Source organism: Paramisgurnus dabryanus, chromosome 24, assembly GCF_030506205.2.
Source record: "Paramisgurnus dabryanus chromosome 24, PD_genome_1.1, whole genome shotgun sequence".
NCBI classification, from domain to species: domain Eukaryota; kingdom Metazoa; phylum Chordata; class Actinopteri; order Cypriniformes; family Cobitidae; genus Paramisgurnus; species Paramisgurnus dabryanus.
In genome coordinates, this window is record NC_133360.1 from 1,045,150 (window position 1) to 1,060,775 (window position 15,626).

At 37.7% G+C, this 15,626-nt stretch overlaps 1 protein-coding gene across 4 annotated transcripts; it reads right to left on the reverse strand.

Annotated features, from left to right (window-relative positions):
* Positions 1-8,360: 8,360 nt before the first annotated feature.
* LOC135721091 (natural killer cell receptor 2B4-like) lies at positions 8,361-12,934 on the reverse strand. Of its 4 annotated transcripts, none has more exons than XM_065243239.2 (5): positions 12,730-12,934; positions 11,536-11,859; positions 10,898-11,194; positions 10,205-10,300; positions 8,361-10,084 (listed from the first exon to the last, which is right to left on the reverse strand). In XM_065243239.2, the coding sequence occupies exons 1-5, from the start codon at positions 12,782-12,784 to the stop codon at positions 9,951-9,953; spliced, it is 906 nt and encodes a 301-aa protein (XP_065099311.1). In that variant the 5' UTR covers positions 12,785-12,934; the 3' UTR covers positions 8,361-9,950. The 4 variants fall into 4 exon arrangements, with proteins under 4 accessions (XP_065099311.1, XP_065099310.1, XP_065099308.1 ...); XM_065243238.2 differs by having other exon boundaries at positions 8,361-10,087; positions 12,730-12,933; XM_065243236.2 differs by having other exon boundaries at positions 10,889-11,194; positions 12,730-12,932.
* Positions 12,935-15,626: the final 2,692 nt, after the last annotated feature.

The window sequence follows — 15,626 nt, forward strand, 5'->3', positions numbered from 1 at the left end:
TTTTTATACCACATGAATCTCTTTAAAATATTAATATTTTTAGAAAAACCGACATAATTATTAATATTATGAACAAACAATGAAACGGTGTCAAAATTCGACAACACAAATAATTAAGATATACATTGTAAATAGAGTTAAGTGTATTAGGCTCACACTAAATTCTTTGTTGCACTTAGTATAAATGCCCATTGCACGTACAGTCATCTTTATATATGTATGCGCTGTTATGCTGGCAAGAATTGGTTGACGTCACTTTGCTGTTTTAATAGAAATGTTAAATATTCAGCAATGCCCTTATTAACTTCTGGAAACAACCGCAATGACAACGCATATAAAAATGTAGTTTTTTTATGCGCCACCTGGTGGATTTTCTGTGAAGCGAAACACATTAAGGGAAAAGGGAAAGTAGCCCCCCCGAAAACACTTGCAGAAATCTGCGTGACTCCGCGAGACGATTTGGCGAATGCCGCGGGAGAAAACGCGCGTTTTTAAAGGCCACATCTGTACCTAGCTTCCTCTTCTATACGTTGCTTTAGTAATACGTGCACTTATAATATTGAGTCATAGCCGCAGCAAATTTAACTGCTCATGCTATCATGTATTTTGTTGTGCTATCTGTCGTTTTTCTGTGCTTTTCACTGCTTCTATTTATGTAAAGCTGCTTTGAAACAATTGACTTTTGTGAAAAGCGCTATATAAATAAAATTGAATTGAATTGAATATATGGCGCTGGTTCCGGTGTGCGAGACAGTGTGTTAATGGTTGGCTGGCGATCGCTAAAACTACTGTACACATTTGCTGTCACTGTGAAGATATCTTTCCTTGAGGAATTAATCGTTTGTTGGGATTATTCACCTTGGAGGACACCTTCTCACTCACTTCTTTGGATTATGCTGCTGGTTGCTATCATCACCGGTGGGACTGATCCGGACTTGTAAATATATTGGACTTGAGACTTTCACGCACACCCATACACGCACATCACGGTATTACTCGTTGTTTGTCTTGTATATATTTTGTGATTGTATATATTTGTGTCTTTTGTATAATACACTTGGGCAAGTTAAAAGTTATTGGAGTCTGTCTCATTATATTCTGCTATCGTATTTTTCTGTTTTAAAGGAGAGCATCTTCCCCCTTCTTATTTTTGTACACTCCGGGATATAAAAATATAGCAGAGCGTTACATAGTGGTGGCCCGTACGGGGATCGCTCTGTTTACTGTATTTTTTATTTACAGTTAATTATGTATGTAGACTTTTCAGACACTGTTATGCCCATTGCTTTTGTAAATATGGATGTACCAAATGTAAATGCAGACAACAATATTCAACAGACAAACAAAAATGATGTTGCTGGTGCAGATTTTACAACATGCCCATTTGTTAATAGACACAATCTAACTGCGGAAATAACATCAATGTTAAATTCATTATACACTGCTGATGATGATTCTGATGATGATTGTTGTACATTGAATGTGGATATGGTACAAATAATGCAAACAGATGTTGTACAGCTTAAGGGGGATTTATTGGCCCTAAGCACAGAGGTACAGTCTTTAAAGCAAGACTTTAAACAGTCCATTGACAGTACACTAAACCGGGAAACTTGTTTAAGGGAGGCATTGGACGCTAGCTTAGATGGGTTGGCAGACCATTTCCAGAGGTCCCTGGAGAGACTGGAAAAGGCCATCACGACTGTTTCCTAAGGAGAGATGCAAAATGGGAACGTCAGATGAAGAAAATTCGGACACCCTCACTCTCACGTTTGCAAGCAGTTACTCCAACCACATCTCATACTGCATCCATCTCTCAGCCTACAACCCCGGTGTCAGCCAGAGCCAAGGTATTTCCACCTGCACCTGTCAACAATGCTGCATTAACCCTACACTATGCTTTACCTTCCACAAGAAATCTCCCATCATTACCCAAGTTGCCTCCGACCATCACATCAGGAAATGACACGGACAACCTGGAGGAGATAGCCAGAGCACAAATCCCAGACAGCACCATCAGTCATCTACAGTCGGGTCATAAAGACCCTAAAGACCAGCAGATTTCCTTTGAGTGCCACCAAGGGGTGTGGTATCGCAGAGTTCCTTCGAACAACACAGGAGAAAAGTTCCAGTTAGTTGTACCACAATCCCTGACATCAAAATTTCTCCACTACTACCATCACAACCCTCTGGGCAGACATCATGGGAGGCTGAAAACACTGCTGAGGCTGTTGGAGGTGGCATGGTGGCCTACGGTACGAAAAGATGTAGGGCAGCATGTTAAGGACTGTGAGATGTGTCAGAAACTCAAACCAGAGAACACCAAATCCCGTGGTTACTTACAACACACCCAAGACACAGAGCCAGGACACACGCTGGGCATGGAGTGCATGGGGCCCTTTCCACTAAGCAAGAAACAAAATGCTTACCTGCTCGTTTAGGTGGATTATCACACAAAGTGGGTTGAATTGTTTGCCCTCAGAGACCGCCAAACACACAGAGTGATCAGGGGAATAGGCAGAAATTGTATTTTGGGCGGGCCGGGGCAAAAGTGAGTGGGCCAATAGTTTATAGAATAAAATGACTTAAATAATAATTAAACCTTAGAGTAGAAAAAAGAATAGACAATCTGCAAAAACAGTGACATCTTTCCTTTGCAATTTTCGGTGAAGGCAATAATAAAACACTGTCTAAACATGTTCAACCAACACATAGCTCAATAAAGGCTGGACAAACCAGGCCAGGCAGTCTTATTTAGGCTAGTCAGTAGTGCAAAAACAGTTAACCTGAAATAAAGTAAGCTAAAAGTAACAGGAAATTGAAATAATGAAAACTCTCAGCAGAGCACGGTTTGAAATAAATAACACACTGCCTAATTTATATTAAATCAACCATATACAGTGCAATCAGCCTGGTGGAAATTAAGCTTTTGTGCCAAAAAATAGCAACTCGTTTAAATTAAACAATGTAACTTAGCATATAAGGCATACATCTATACACAACACACCACTTAGTTAAATCACTTCCCGAGCAAAAATTAAGGAAATGAGTTAAACAACAGGGTTACCTTTGTTGTTTTCATTCTACAAAACAAGACGCAAACGCCTGGGTTCAATGTTGAAAACAGAAATTATCTCATTATAGTCCAAAGAGTCACAGAGTTATTTTTCAAAAAACAAAAGGCACAGGTTTTTGAGGCGAGTAGTACTCGTGGATTCAAATTGGGTTGTACGTGGTTCATCAATTGCCGTTAGATCGGCGGGTCAACCTGTGTCATTCTGACCGGGAGAGCGCACTGGAACTGCCGCCAGGGAGCAAGCGGCAACCGGTGCCACCAGCGCGCCTGACTAGCCGCCTTGTGAGTTGATGAGTCTGAAGAACTGGGCTGGTAGGACTCGGCAGATGGAGGCAGTGGCGTATCGTCTTCCTCAACTCTTGCTTTTTTAAATAACACATTACTTTAGCCATTGTGGCAATTTTAATATTAGCTAAAAAAGCAGTTAGCAAAGTTAGCTGGTTGGCTGCCAGAGCCCGTCGCTCCCCACAGAGTCTACCTGTCAGAAACCCTAGCAACCAATTACGTTCCGGAGGCTTCCTACAACTTGCTTTAACAACTCCATTTTATTTTATACACACACCGGTCAACAATAAATCCGGATTATATTAATATATTTTCTTAAATACATTTGAATAATAAAAATAAACAAAAAATGTATTTTGATTAAACTTGCCTGGGCGGGCCAGGGAGTTATGTGGGCGGGCCAGTGCCGCCCTGGCCCATTACTGGCTACGCCCCTGAGAGTGATAAAGATTTTCCGGCAAGAAATATATTCACCCGTTGGGGGGTTCCCAAATACCTCGTCTCAGACCAATGCACCTCCAGCGTGTTATCAGACTTCTGCAGGACATGGGGAACCACGCTAAAACTCACCACTAATTACCACTCACCAACACACCCAACAGAAAGAAACAACCAGACATTGAAAGCAATGATTGCGTCATACGTGGGACAGCATCATCAAACCTGGGATCATATGTTGCCTGAATTGCAATATGCCATCAACACTGCCCACCAAGAGACCACTAGAAAAACTCCAGCTGAACTCATGCTGGGCAGGCAGATATGAGGTCCGCTGGAATGTCTCATCCTCCACCCACCTGTTCCTGACCAAGCATCTGATAACCTGATTGAAAGGCAAAACTTCATGGCAAAGGAAGAAAAAACGAGGGGTCATGCATCAAACCAGACAAGCCAGATGCTTCAATACCCGACGGAAAGATGCGCAATTTCAGCCGGGCGATCTGGTCTGGATTAGAGCTCACCCTCTCTCCTCTGCTGCTACCATATACTCTGCAAAGCTACCGCCCAAGTGGGAGGGTCCAGCTAAAGTAATTAAAAAAATGGGGTCAATAAATTACACTGTTTGTTGGGGCATCCACTTAAAACAGAAATTATTATGTGGTTTACCCAAAACGCTAGAACGGAGGTTCTCCTCAGACGCCACTGGCTGGGGGAGGGGTCTATGTAGCGTAGCCACATATGGAGGTGACTATTTATACGCTGTTGATATTAGCGTCTTGTTAAAGGTCTTTATTATCTCCACCTGTACTGTTTTTGTCCCTTCCGTTTAGTGTTTTGTCGCGAGAGTTTGCACGGCGATCTCACGTCACATGTGAGATTGCCGGTTGACTTCCGGATTGGCCATATATGGCGCCGTTCCGGCGTGCGAGACAGTGTGTTAATGGTTGGCTGGCGATCGCTAAAATTACTGTACACATTTCACTGTGAAGATATCTTTCCTTGAAGAATTAATCGTTTCTGGAACTGATCCGCACTTGTAAATATATTGGACTTGAGACTTTCACGCACACCCATACACGCACATTCACGGTATTACTCGTTTGTCTTGTATATATTTTGTGATTATATATATTTGTGTCTTTTGTATAATACACTTGGGCAAGTTACAAGTTATTGGAGTCTTTCTCATTATATTCTGCTATCGTATTTTACTGTTTTAAAGGAGAGCATCTTCCCCCTTCTTATTTTTGTACACTCCGGGATTTAAAAATATAGCGGAGCGTTACAAACTGGACAGATACGTGTAAAATCAAAGGTGATAAGTTTATGATTTGAAATCAGGGTGACTAAACTGTCAATAGAGACATTATTCAATCCTGAAGTACAAACTAGATCAAGTGTGTGACGGTGTGTGTGGGTTAGAAAATTAATATGCTGGACAAGGTCAAAACAGTCAAGCACAGCATTTAGCTGTGTAGCAGCAGGGCAAACAGTATCAACATGAATGTTAAAAACACCAAGAAGAATAGCTTTAGGTGACACTGCACATGCTTGAGTTAGTAGTTCACTGAGCTCTGACAAAAAGTCACCTTGTTGTTTAGGTGGTCTGTAAATCAGGATAAGTACAATGGGTAGTTTGATACCTAACCTCAAAACCATGTACTCAAATGTCATAGTTTTATGAAAAAACAATTTGAAACATACGGCATACGGAAAATGGCAGCAAGGCCACCTCCTTTTCCAGTTGTACGAGGTTCTGAGATATATCGATATCCAGTGGGGGTAAGCAGATTCAGATGGATAAAATCGTCTGGTACCTGCCAAGTCTCCGTTAGAAATAATATATCTAATTTATTGTCAACTATTAGCTCACTCATATAGGTGCTTTTGTCTGAAATGGATCCACAATTTAAAAGAGCACAGTGATTATCCAATCCTGTAACAGTAGGTGTATGCAGGGTTGCGGTGTCAGGTTTGTTAATGTAGACAACCATTCGACGTTGGTGAAGCGAACACACCGGACGACCAGATTGTGGGGATCGCAGATGATGATGAATGATGAATGACGTATGTCCTTCTAGACGAGCGATGTAGATATCTTGCACGACGAAGGATACCAGCTGAGCGGCAGTGGTCATACGTCGCGGAGTCGAGGCGCCAGTGACCGTTTAGAGCCAATAGCTCACTTGGTCTGTATTTGAAATCCATAACAGTGTTGTAGCCAAAAAACAGCCAGGGGTATAATAAAAAATGCCAGAAACTTTAATGTGTTGAAAAGAGCCATGGAGAAGTCCGCCGACAGCATTGCCACGTTAGCCAATACCGAACTCAATACAACATCAACAATAGGCACACAGAGAGGGCAGCTACCTGACCAAACAGTATGCTAACAGACAGTCCACAAGTAGAGTGTTAACTCACCTCATAGTTGGTCAGATCGATGGAGGATCGAGAGGGCAGAGGGCTCGCAGTGAGCTGGTAACCGAAGTTTTACCTGCCGTGACAGATTCTCTAACACGTCAAGAGGCAAAATATAGCATCCATGTAATCCAACCAGAGGTTCCAAAGCGCAAATTTGCTTTCCATGTAAGCAAATAACAAACAATATAGTAACCCAGCGTGGAGCGGCAGCCAGATGCGCACAGCATTCCCAAACCGGAAGATGGATAGTTTTGTCCTGGAGAAGCTCTGATACCAGCTTTTACCAAGTTCTTTACAGGTAACATGAAAATGCACTTGTTTGTCTTTTATTATTTAAAGTGATATGTTGATTTTACAATGAGGCATATCAAAGCATTTCTTTATTAAGAATCCCTGATTATTTTGCTGTGAGTATGTCATTTTCAAAAGTGGTATGTAAGGTTGCACAATTAAAGGAATAGTTTACCCAAAAATTATATTAAACTCATGATTTACTCACCCCCAAGCCATCCGAGATGCATATGTCCATCATTTTTTAGACAAACACATTTTCAGTTATTTTAGAAAATGTTTTAGATCTTTCAGTTAATCAAATGTAAAGTTACAGGGTCCACTCCTTCACGTCCAAAAAATGTGCATCCATCTTTCACAAAAGAAATCCAAAGGGCTCCAGATGATAAACAAAGGCCTTCTGAGGGTAATTTGCGCCGTTTTGTTGTAAAAACACCGCCATCTTAGACTCCTCTGTATTCAGGACATCTCTCATCTTGAATGCGGACGCTACCAAGATGGCGGAATTAGCAGAAGCCAGTTATTTTTGTAATATTTCTACAACAATACCGTGCGGATTACCCTCAGAAGGCCTTTGTTTATCATCGTGGAGCCATTTGGATTTATTTTGTGAAGGATGGATGCACATTTGAAGGAGTGGACCCTGTTACTTTACTTTACAGTAACGGGGTCTAAAAATGTTTTGAACTAACTGAAAATGTGTTTGTCTGAAAAAATGATGGACATATGCATCTTGGACAGCTTGGAGGTGAGTAAATCATGGGTTTAATATCATTTTTGGCCGAATGATCTCTTTAATTGTATAAAATTGTCAAGCGCATCTCATCAGTGAAGCCGGTTCTGTGATTAGTAGTAAATTGCCATCAACTGAAAACAGGTGAAGCACCATTTACTACACGCAGTCGTAGTTCACTGACAAGCTAGCCCATATAGCATTCATTATCGCATAAATTTACATTAAAGTTTTATTGAAAATGAATGCATGATTTGTCATTTTCAGAGATCACAAGACTTCTCTGTGTTATTCCCTGACCATGCTGAAAAGCTATTTGAAACTTGGGCATTGCATTTTCCAGACAGAATCCTGCAACTTCCCAGCCAAGAACCAGGAACATCAACAAATCACCTCCAGGTACACTTGGGAATACAATAGTTGTTTGCTGAGTATTATGACAATAAAGTTACTAATTTAAACTAAACATTAATCTCTACAGAACCCCATGATGATATTCCAACTCCTGTCTACAAAAGTGGGAAAATATTAAGTTTATGTAAGTAATGGAAGTATTGCACACTTTGCTTTGCAAGCAACCTAAAACATTTAATATTTTGTTGGTGAACTAGCAAGTAGGCATGTTTACAAGTAGAAATAGAGTTAAAACTCGGACAAGTAAAACCCGCACACCCAAAACATTAAATTTAGGGACAAACGTTAATGTCCAGCCCTGTATTCGTTACATAATATATGCTAATAAAGTGTTGGCTATATTAAATAATAAGGGCAAGTATGCAGGTTGTTGCGAAATCTGAAAATTGGGCTTACTTTTGTGTGTGTGAAATATGAATTGTTTGGTTTTGTATAATAATGCTGCATCATGCATTTAGAGTCTTTCCTTGCATTCTAACAAGTGTTTTGTCTGTTTCAACAGGTTGAGATGAACATGGTTGCATGCTTCTGAGATGCTGGGGTGACAAAACCATTCCAATTATTTGCTAGATGAAATACTGTTAAAAGGTTATTGGTTAGCTAGGGTTAGCAGCAGCATGTATTATGTAATGTTAGCAGGCATTAATGCAGGTAAAGGCAAACCTACATTAGTAGCACCAGGCAAAAGTAATGATTGGGGCACTTTGACATTTTTTTATTAATATATCTTTGTTTCCTAAACATATAATTGTACACTGTTTAAATAGTCAAACACAAAAAACTGAACATAAATATTTTTAAACAATCAGAAAGTAATGTTAAACTTTTAAAACACATAAAATCTTCACAACTGATTACACAGAGTGGTTAAAAACATGCATATTGTGTGATACTGTGTGACAGTGTCACAATATATATGTGGGTGTGTCTCAATCAGTTCCTATAGCTCCCTATCCCTAGCTTTCTCACATGGAGGCATTCAGATCTGTAAAATGACCATTACTCCTTTTTATTTCCACTAAACCAGGAATATTGGTGCCGGATACATGTTTTGACCATGTAATATTCTATATTTTTGCATAATAGATGAGTGATTTCAAGTTCAATTCTATATTAAAGAAATTGGTTACAAGCAATGTATTTTGAGAAAAGCAAGTACAATTTTCCCTAAGTAATTGTATATTTCACCTTAATCGTTTTGCCTAGTGTTGTTGGTTTCTGTAGTTAACCATTCTTTTGATTCCAATAAAAAAATAATGGTAACACTTTAAAATAATGTTCATTAGTTAACATTAGTTAACTACATTAGTTAACATGAACTAATGATGAACTGCACTTATACAGCATTTATTAATCTTTATTAATGTTAATTTAAACAATTACTAATACTTTATTAACATTTGGTTAACGTTAGTTAATGCACCATGAACTAACATGAACAAACACTGAACAGCTTTATTTCTATTAACTAACATTAACAAAGATTAATAAATACTGTAACAAATGTATAGCTCATGGTTTGTTCATGTTAGTTAATACATTAACTAATGTTAACTAATGAACATTATAATAAAGTGTTACCAAAATAATTTAAATGGCGTGGTACTGTAAAATTAGTCAAAACAGGGTTGCCACGTGAAGGCTCAGTATCGCTAACCCCTTTTATTATTCTATTAAAAATAAGCTTTAAAACATCTATTTGACAACACTTCAAGTCTAAATAGTAAACTTTTTTTTAAACTTCAAGTGCACTAAAATACACTACTGAAAATCAAGTTTTGCCATTCTGTCAGGTTTACTCACTGCACAGCTCACAGAAACTCACCCCCCAAAACTTACTCCTATCCATGTGATGGCACCACTGTAAACGGGAAAGATTTAAACAGTCTTGCATGGGGGCAGGTGCTAATTTGCATAAAGTTAAACCTTTCTCAACTTTCACAACTGGACACACCCATTTAGATGCCAATGGTAAGCTACTGTCGCTTGTGTCACTGAGCTTCCTTTGAAATCAATGAGATCGTGTCGCTCTGCTACTACTAGTCGCTGCTGGTCTGAATGCCTTAAGGAGATTAAAGGCCATGACCTCTAGTGTCTGTCGCTAGAGCACCGTTTGACATCTTACAACAGCAATACCAGTAAGCTACCTAAGCTTTTGGATGTATCCAATGAGAGCATCAATGTTTTTGTGCACTGGAATGATTTTGAAAGTGAGGCCAAATCTCTGATCGGTACCCTGATTACTAAACAAGAGAACTGATTGAGAGACAGCCTGCATTTTCTTAAGCTTCAATCAGGCAACTCATGCATGTCACTTTTCTGTTGTTCATTCATAAACCTTGAAGCTTCTCCATCCTCAAACGTGCTGCTGGAGTTTGTGCTGCTCTCTTCATCTGAATAATTTGTTGTAGCTTTCATGAAACCTGCTGAAAAGCAGAATGATATTTGATGTTTCTTTCTCATTAGCAGTGATTTAAATATAGACAAAAGTGAAGTGTTTTTGTTTGTCATGAAGGCTATTGTTAGCTTTATGATCCACACACCTTTGTGTTTTCTGTAGACACAGAAGAACGGAACTCCAGCTAGAATCATCAGACTTACACCAACACCACAACAGATCAGAATGATCAGAAGTGTATCTGTAATGCAGAGAGTCAGCACTGTAAAAATGTACTTAATTTAAACAGAAAAATAAGCTAAACTGTATTTTTTATGTAGAAAATTGTATGTTAATAGTAGTAATTATGACCATATCATTTACAAATAAGATCAATATTATATTCAGCAATGTTCTTACATAATATCAGAATCTTATCTTAATATCAGAACTTATCATCTGTCAGGTTTTTATATTGGAACTTCATGGTAAAACAATATGCATAATTTTTCATTTATATATTTCATTTAAAAACTAATGTTCCTTGACATATTCATGTATTATTACATTTATGGGATTACATTAGGTTAGATTTTAAATTTAATGGATGTTTACAGCATTAATATGATGCCATAATTAAGTATTTTTAAGTATAATTTTGTTCAGATGTATTATGGTAGTTAAATGTTAATAAATATAAACCACATTAGGATGATATATAACAATATCTGAATTATATAGACATGGATAAAGCAGTATTCACAAACATGAATAATGTAAATAGACGATAGAACAGAGAAACACATAAGCTAAACACTTAAAAAGTCTTAATGTCATTGTTAATAATCACCTGTGGTACCTGAACACATCTGACAGAGTTGAGTTATGTTGAGAAGTTGAGTTTGTTTTGTGATGGTATTGTTGAGTACACAGCTGTATGTGTTTGTATCCTGATATTCAACCTCCAGAGGTAGAGAGAGTCTGATGTTGAGATCAGACACACTGATGCTGGACAATAAACTGTTTCCTTTATACCAGGACAGACTCACATCTCTCACATTCATCACTGAACACAATAACACACATCTTGATGATGATGATGATGATGAAGAACATTGTGATGAGTTACTGCTAATGACAGGAACCGGCAGGTGAGCTGGGAATAGTAAATAGAAAGATTTTTTATATTTGTAAAGTCTTGGTCATCCTGGACTGTTTTTCTCTCAATGTTATTAAAAATCCAATTGCCCCAAAACTAATCATTCTGTGCCTTTTAGTAAACTAATTGCTTGGCGGTTGTAGATTTTACTTCTAAATACTATAATATATATATATTATATATCATTTTATAATTGTTTCCATATCTGGTCTTTTTTAGGTAAATAACAGATTTAAAAGACTGTTGCAAATAGTAATAAAAAGTGATGTAATTTATTGAATATACAGTATAGTGTTCTCAAAACACAAGAGACAGTATATTGAACCTAAAATACTCACCATATACAGTAACATTGAATTTCTTATCTTTGATTTTCTTGTTTCTGCTGATAGTGTCTAGTGTATAAAGTCCAGTGTGTTGAGTTGTGGTGTTTGTGATGATGAGATCTCCTGTCCGATCATCCAGCTTCACTCTGTCTTTAAATCTTTCATCTTTAGCTAACTTGTTGGTACTGGCCTTTCCATTGATTCTTGCAACAAGAGTGTTGTTAGGTCCATAATACCACATGATCACATCATCTGTCTGTTTCACAGTATCAGTGTACAGAATAACAGAATCTCCCTCCACCACTGACACTGACTTCACTTCATCACCAAACACACCTAAAACACAATGACAGAAACCCTTTCATGAAAAAAGCAAAAAGTAATAGCAAAAAATAAAGATTAAAGAATTTAAAAATGAAAACATCTGGATATGTTAGCCTTTGTCACTCCTCTAATATAATCAAATATCTTGACATTTAAGACAAAATAAACTGTAGGTGTTACTACTTGTAAATATAGATTTGTGTCCATTAGACGACATCATATGTTTAAAGAAACCTACAAAAGTGTTCAGTCTTAGATGTTCTCATTTATGAGAATTATATTAATCAGCTAAAAGTAAATGTAAAAGCTTAGTAGAACAATTAGTCAATACAATGACATTTGCTGAGATGCTTGACTACATTATTAAGATAACAATACAGCATGGCACGCCCTAAAACTAAGCTGTTGTGAATCACCGGATAAACCTGTTTGACAAGTTCCAGTGTACTGTGGGTGGAACATTGCGTGCTTTAACACAAAACTTCATGACAAAATATCTCAAAAACAAAAAGCTAAACATGTCACATATCTTCTGAAAGTTGAGATTCTTTGAATGATGTTAACCCTTTTAAATCAACACAGCAAGTACAATTAGTGACCTTTTTAGGCATGCCCCATATGGCAATTTTTTTACATATATTATATATTATATTATATTTTTTTTTTTTGCCATGTGGGGCATTTTCCTTTAAATATACCAATGAGCAAAAATATATTTGCTAAAACATATTTAGGAATACGTTTACAAAAATATATTTTTCACAGATATATTTTTGGCCATTTTTGTATTTTTTTAAACATGTTTTAAAAATCAATATATTTTAAAGCATTGAAAAAAATAATTGTACAAGATAAAATAATTGGGATATAAAAAAAACTTACCATTTACAGTCAGAATGCAGACACACAAAATAATAAACATGATCATTGTCCTCATTATTAATATAAAACGAACCCTGAATATTGATGTGAAACCGGTGCTGTTTTAATAAGGTTGCTATTCCAGAGATCTCTGTAGTGTTTCTAAGAGTTGATCATCACAGTGTCATTCGGTTAAGAATGACTTACAGTCACCTGATGTCAGTATTTAAAAGAGAACTGAGTTGTGTTTCAGCAAAACAGAAACTCAACTCTGTGTGGGACAACCAATGAATGAATGTTCCCTGCCACTCCTTATGTAAATCCTCCAACTCCCTTCTGTTCACGTGGTTTACAAAAACAGCCTTTAATTCTTGGACCCAAAACAAGTCAAATTTCCATCTGTGTGCTTTGCCTTTGCGGATCCACCCCTAAAGAAAAGTCATGAAATAAAGCCATTTAAAAAAAAAAAATTATAAATTGTAGTTTTGTTGTTTGGTAGTCTTTATTTTCTAATGTTTTGATAAATATATTTAATAAAATGTCATAAAACTGAGACCCACAGTTTGAGAACCATTGCTGCCCTATATTAAGATTGTTGCTTTGGTCAAATTTCAAGTTATTTTTTATATATTTATGTAACCAGGAAGTCCCTGTTGAGAAACAAAATCTCGCTGTTCAAAATAGGAGTGTCGACACAGTAAAATAAGTGTTTTTCTTGTTGGACATATAATCTACTCCATTTACATTTTATGTGCAGTTGCAAAAAAGTATTTGACTATTAATGACCAAAAACTAAGACGAAAAACCTTTGCTTAAAAAATGTCTGGTAAATAAAAAAAATGATGAGTGACATAAGTATGACGTTCTCATAACAGCAGCCCTGCCAACAGTCACTAAAGGTTAGAACTTGTGGATTATTCATATTGACACATATATCACAACTGAATAAATAACAAATGAAAAACATTTTAATAAGGAGGCATCAGTTAACACAATGACAATATAAAATGAAAACGTTTCAAAAACATATGCGACAGTAATTCCCTGTACACTTGAAAGTGAACACTATTTGTTCTTCCCCTTCAAAGTGAATCAGGGCGGGACTGAGACAAAAAAAAGTCGTCCCTGGAGTTTTGGCCAGGTCCGGCCCACTACCTGACAAATACCACCCATTTTGTGCAACCTTGACTACCACCTCAAAGCCATAAAATGAATAAAATACGAGCGGACACATGATATTAAAGGGCTGGTTTCCCAGACAGGGATTATCTTAAGCCAAGACTAGGCTTTAGTTTAATTAGGATATATAACTTTTTTTTTTCAAAACACACCTTACTAAAAACATTACTGGTGGTGTGCATTTTGAGGCAAAACAAAGAGCTTTGATGTATGTTAAGATATATCAGTGCAAGTTGTTTTCGGTATGGACATCTCTTACATTTATTTTAGTACAGGACTAGTCTAATACCTGTCCCAGAAACAGCCTCGAAATAATATAATGTAAGCACTGTAAAAGGCTTTGCAGGTTTTAAAAATCTACTAATTGTCTTAGCCAATGTGCACAATGTGTAAACCAGGGATTCTTAATAGGCACCCCGCGGGCCACTTCCGGCCCATGAGAGGAAAATGTTTGGCCTGCATTTATTTCAAGGTTGTCATAGTAACTTTAGTGTAAGCATGTCACTGGCGCAAAAATTCAAGCATTAGCTGCCAGCCTTCGCATTTCATGCCCAATGAAAATATGGCAAGTGTGAAGACAGAAGTGGACACAGAAAATAGACGATTTAAATCCAAATTGACTGAATTTTTATTTATTTTGCATGACCACCACAACACAAAGCCAACGTGTTTGTTATACAGTCGCTCTCTGTAAGGATGCCGAATTAATTAAAACCGGCACGATTTACATGGTGGATGGAGTTTTAAATCACGATGAGAAAAAGAAAGAAAACGTTTGTGGAGCTATTACATAAGGTGCCATTATCTGATTGCATTGCAACAAGAAGAGTGTAGAGGCACTGGCGGGTGAGTGTCTGTCCAATCTTTAATCCGACATAAAGAAAGCCGAAGTCATGTCACTTGCAATAGACTTGTGTTGCGATCGAACCGACATTTAACAGCTGTCCATTTTTTTCAGATTTTTTTGATGGGAAGGTTTTAGCTGGTTTAGCTGTGTTTTGGTCACTTTTTAAGCTGGTCTAGCTGGACCTAACTGCTCAGGTTGACCCACCAGGTTGACCAGATTTGGGGAGGCTGGGAAGACCAGTTTAAACCAGCTACTGCCACATCATCTAAAACCAGCTACAGGCTTATGCTGGTCTTAAAGTGCCCGTATTATGAAAAACTCACTTTTTCCGCCCACCACCCCACTCGCAGGTCTCCACCCACCAGGTAGCTAGAGAGCATAGAGCAGTCACTTGAATGAGACCCTCTGTGCTGTTATCATCTCTCACGGAAATAACAGCGCTATTTGGATATTATGGATTACACTCCCGCCTACTTTTAAAAACAAAGTTTTAACGCGTGGTTATTGGAACCCGGAGTAATCTTATATACAGTGTGTTACGACGCAAACAGTCCTCAGATTGTAGGCGATAAGACCTTCATGCGAAATCTGATGTAAACAACAGACTATGTATCTATATTTCACGGATTATAAGTATTTGTGGACAAAAATGGTAATTGGATGCATTTTATTGGACTTTCATGGATCATTCACACATCTGAAACAGACTGGATTCGATTCGCGATCGCGTTGTTTCATCATTAAAGGTAAGAAGTCACGTTGTATTTTGCATGTTGTCATCTTCTGTCACAAAATACTACATTTATGATGCTAGAGCTAAAAGCTTTTTGCCAAACTAACCGAGACCGTACGCCCCGGCTTTTCTGACGAGGCGAGCCTCTAATAACTTTAC

What these genes read in the sequence shown, in the direction of transcription:
- LOC135721091 (XM_065243235.2), bottom strand. Translation starts at nt 12,784, where the DNA reads ATGAGGACAATGATCATGTTTATTATTTTGTGTGTCTGCATTCTGACT. An exon ending in ATTCAATGTTACTGTATATG is followed by an intron (nt 11,195 to 11,535) that starts GTGAGTATTTTA and finishes TACTATTCCCAG; the next exon opens with CTCACCTGCCGGTTCCTGTC. An exon ending in TGTCTACAGAAAACACAAAG is followed by an intron (nt 10,088 to 10,204) that starts GTGTGTGGATCA and finishes TCTGCTTTTCAG; the next exon opens with CAGGTTTCATGAAAGCTACA.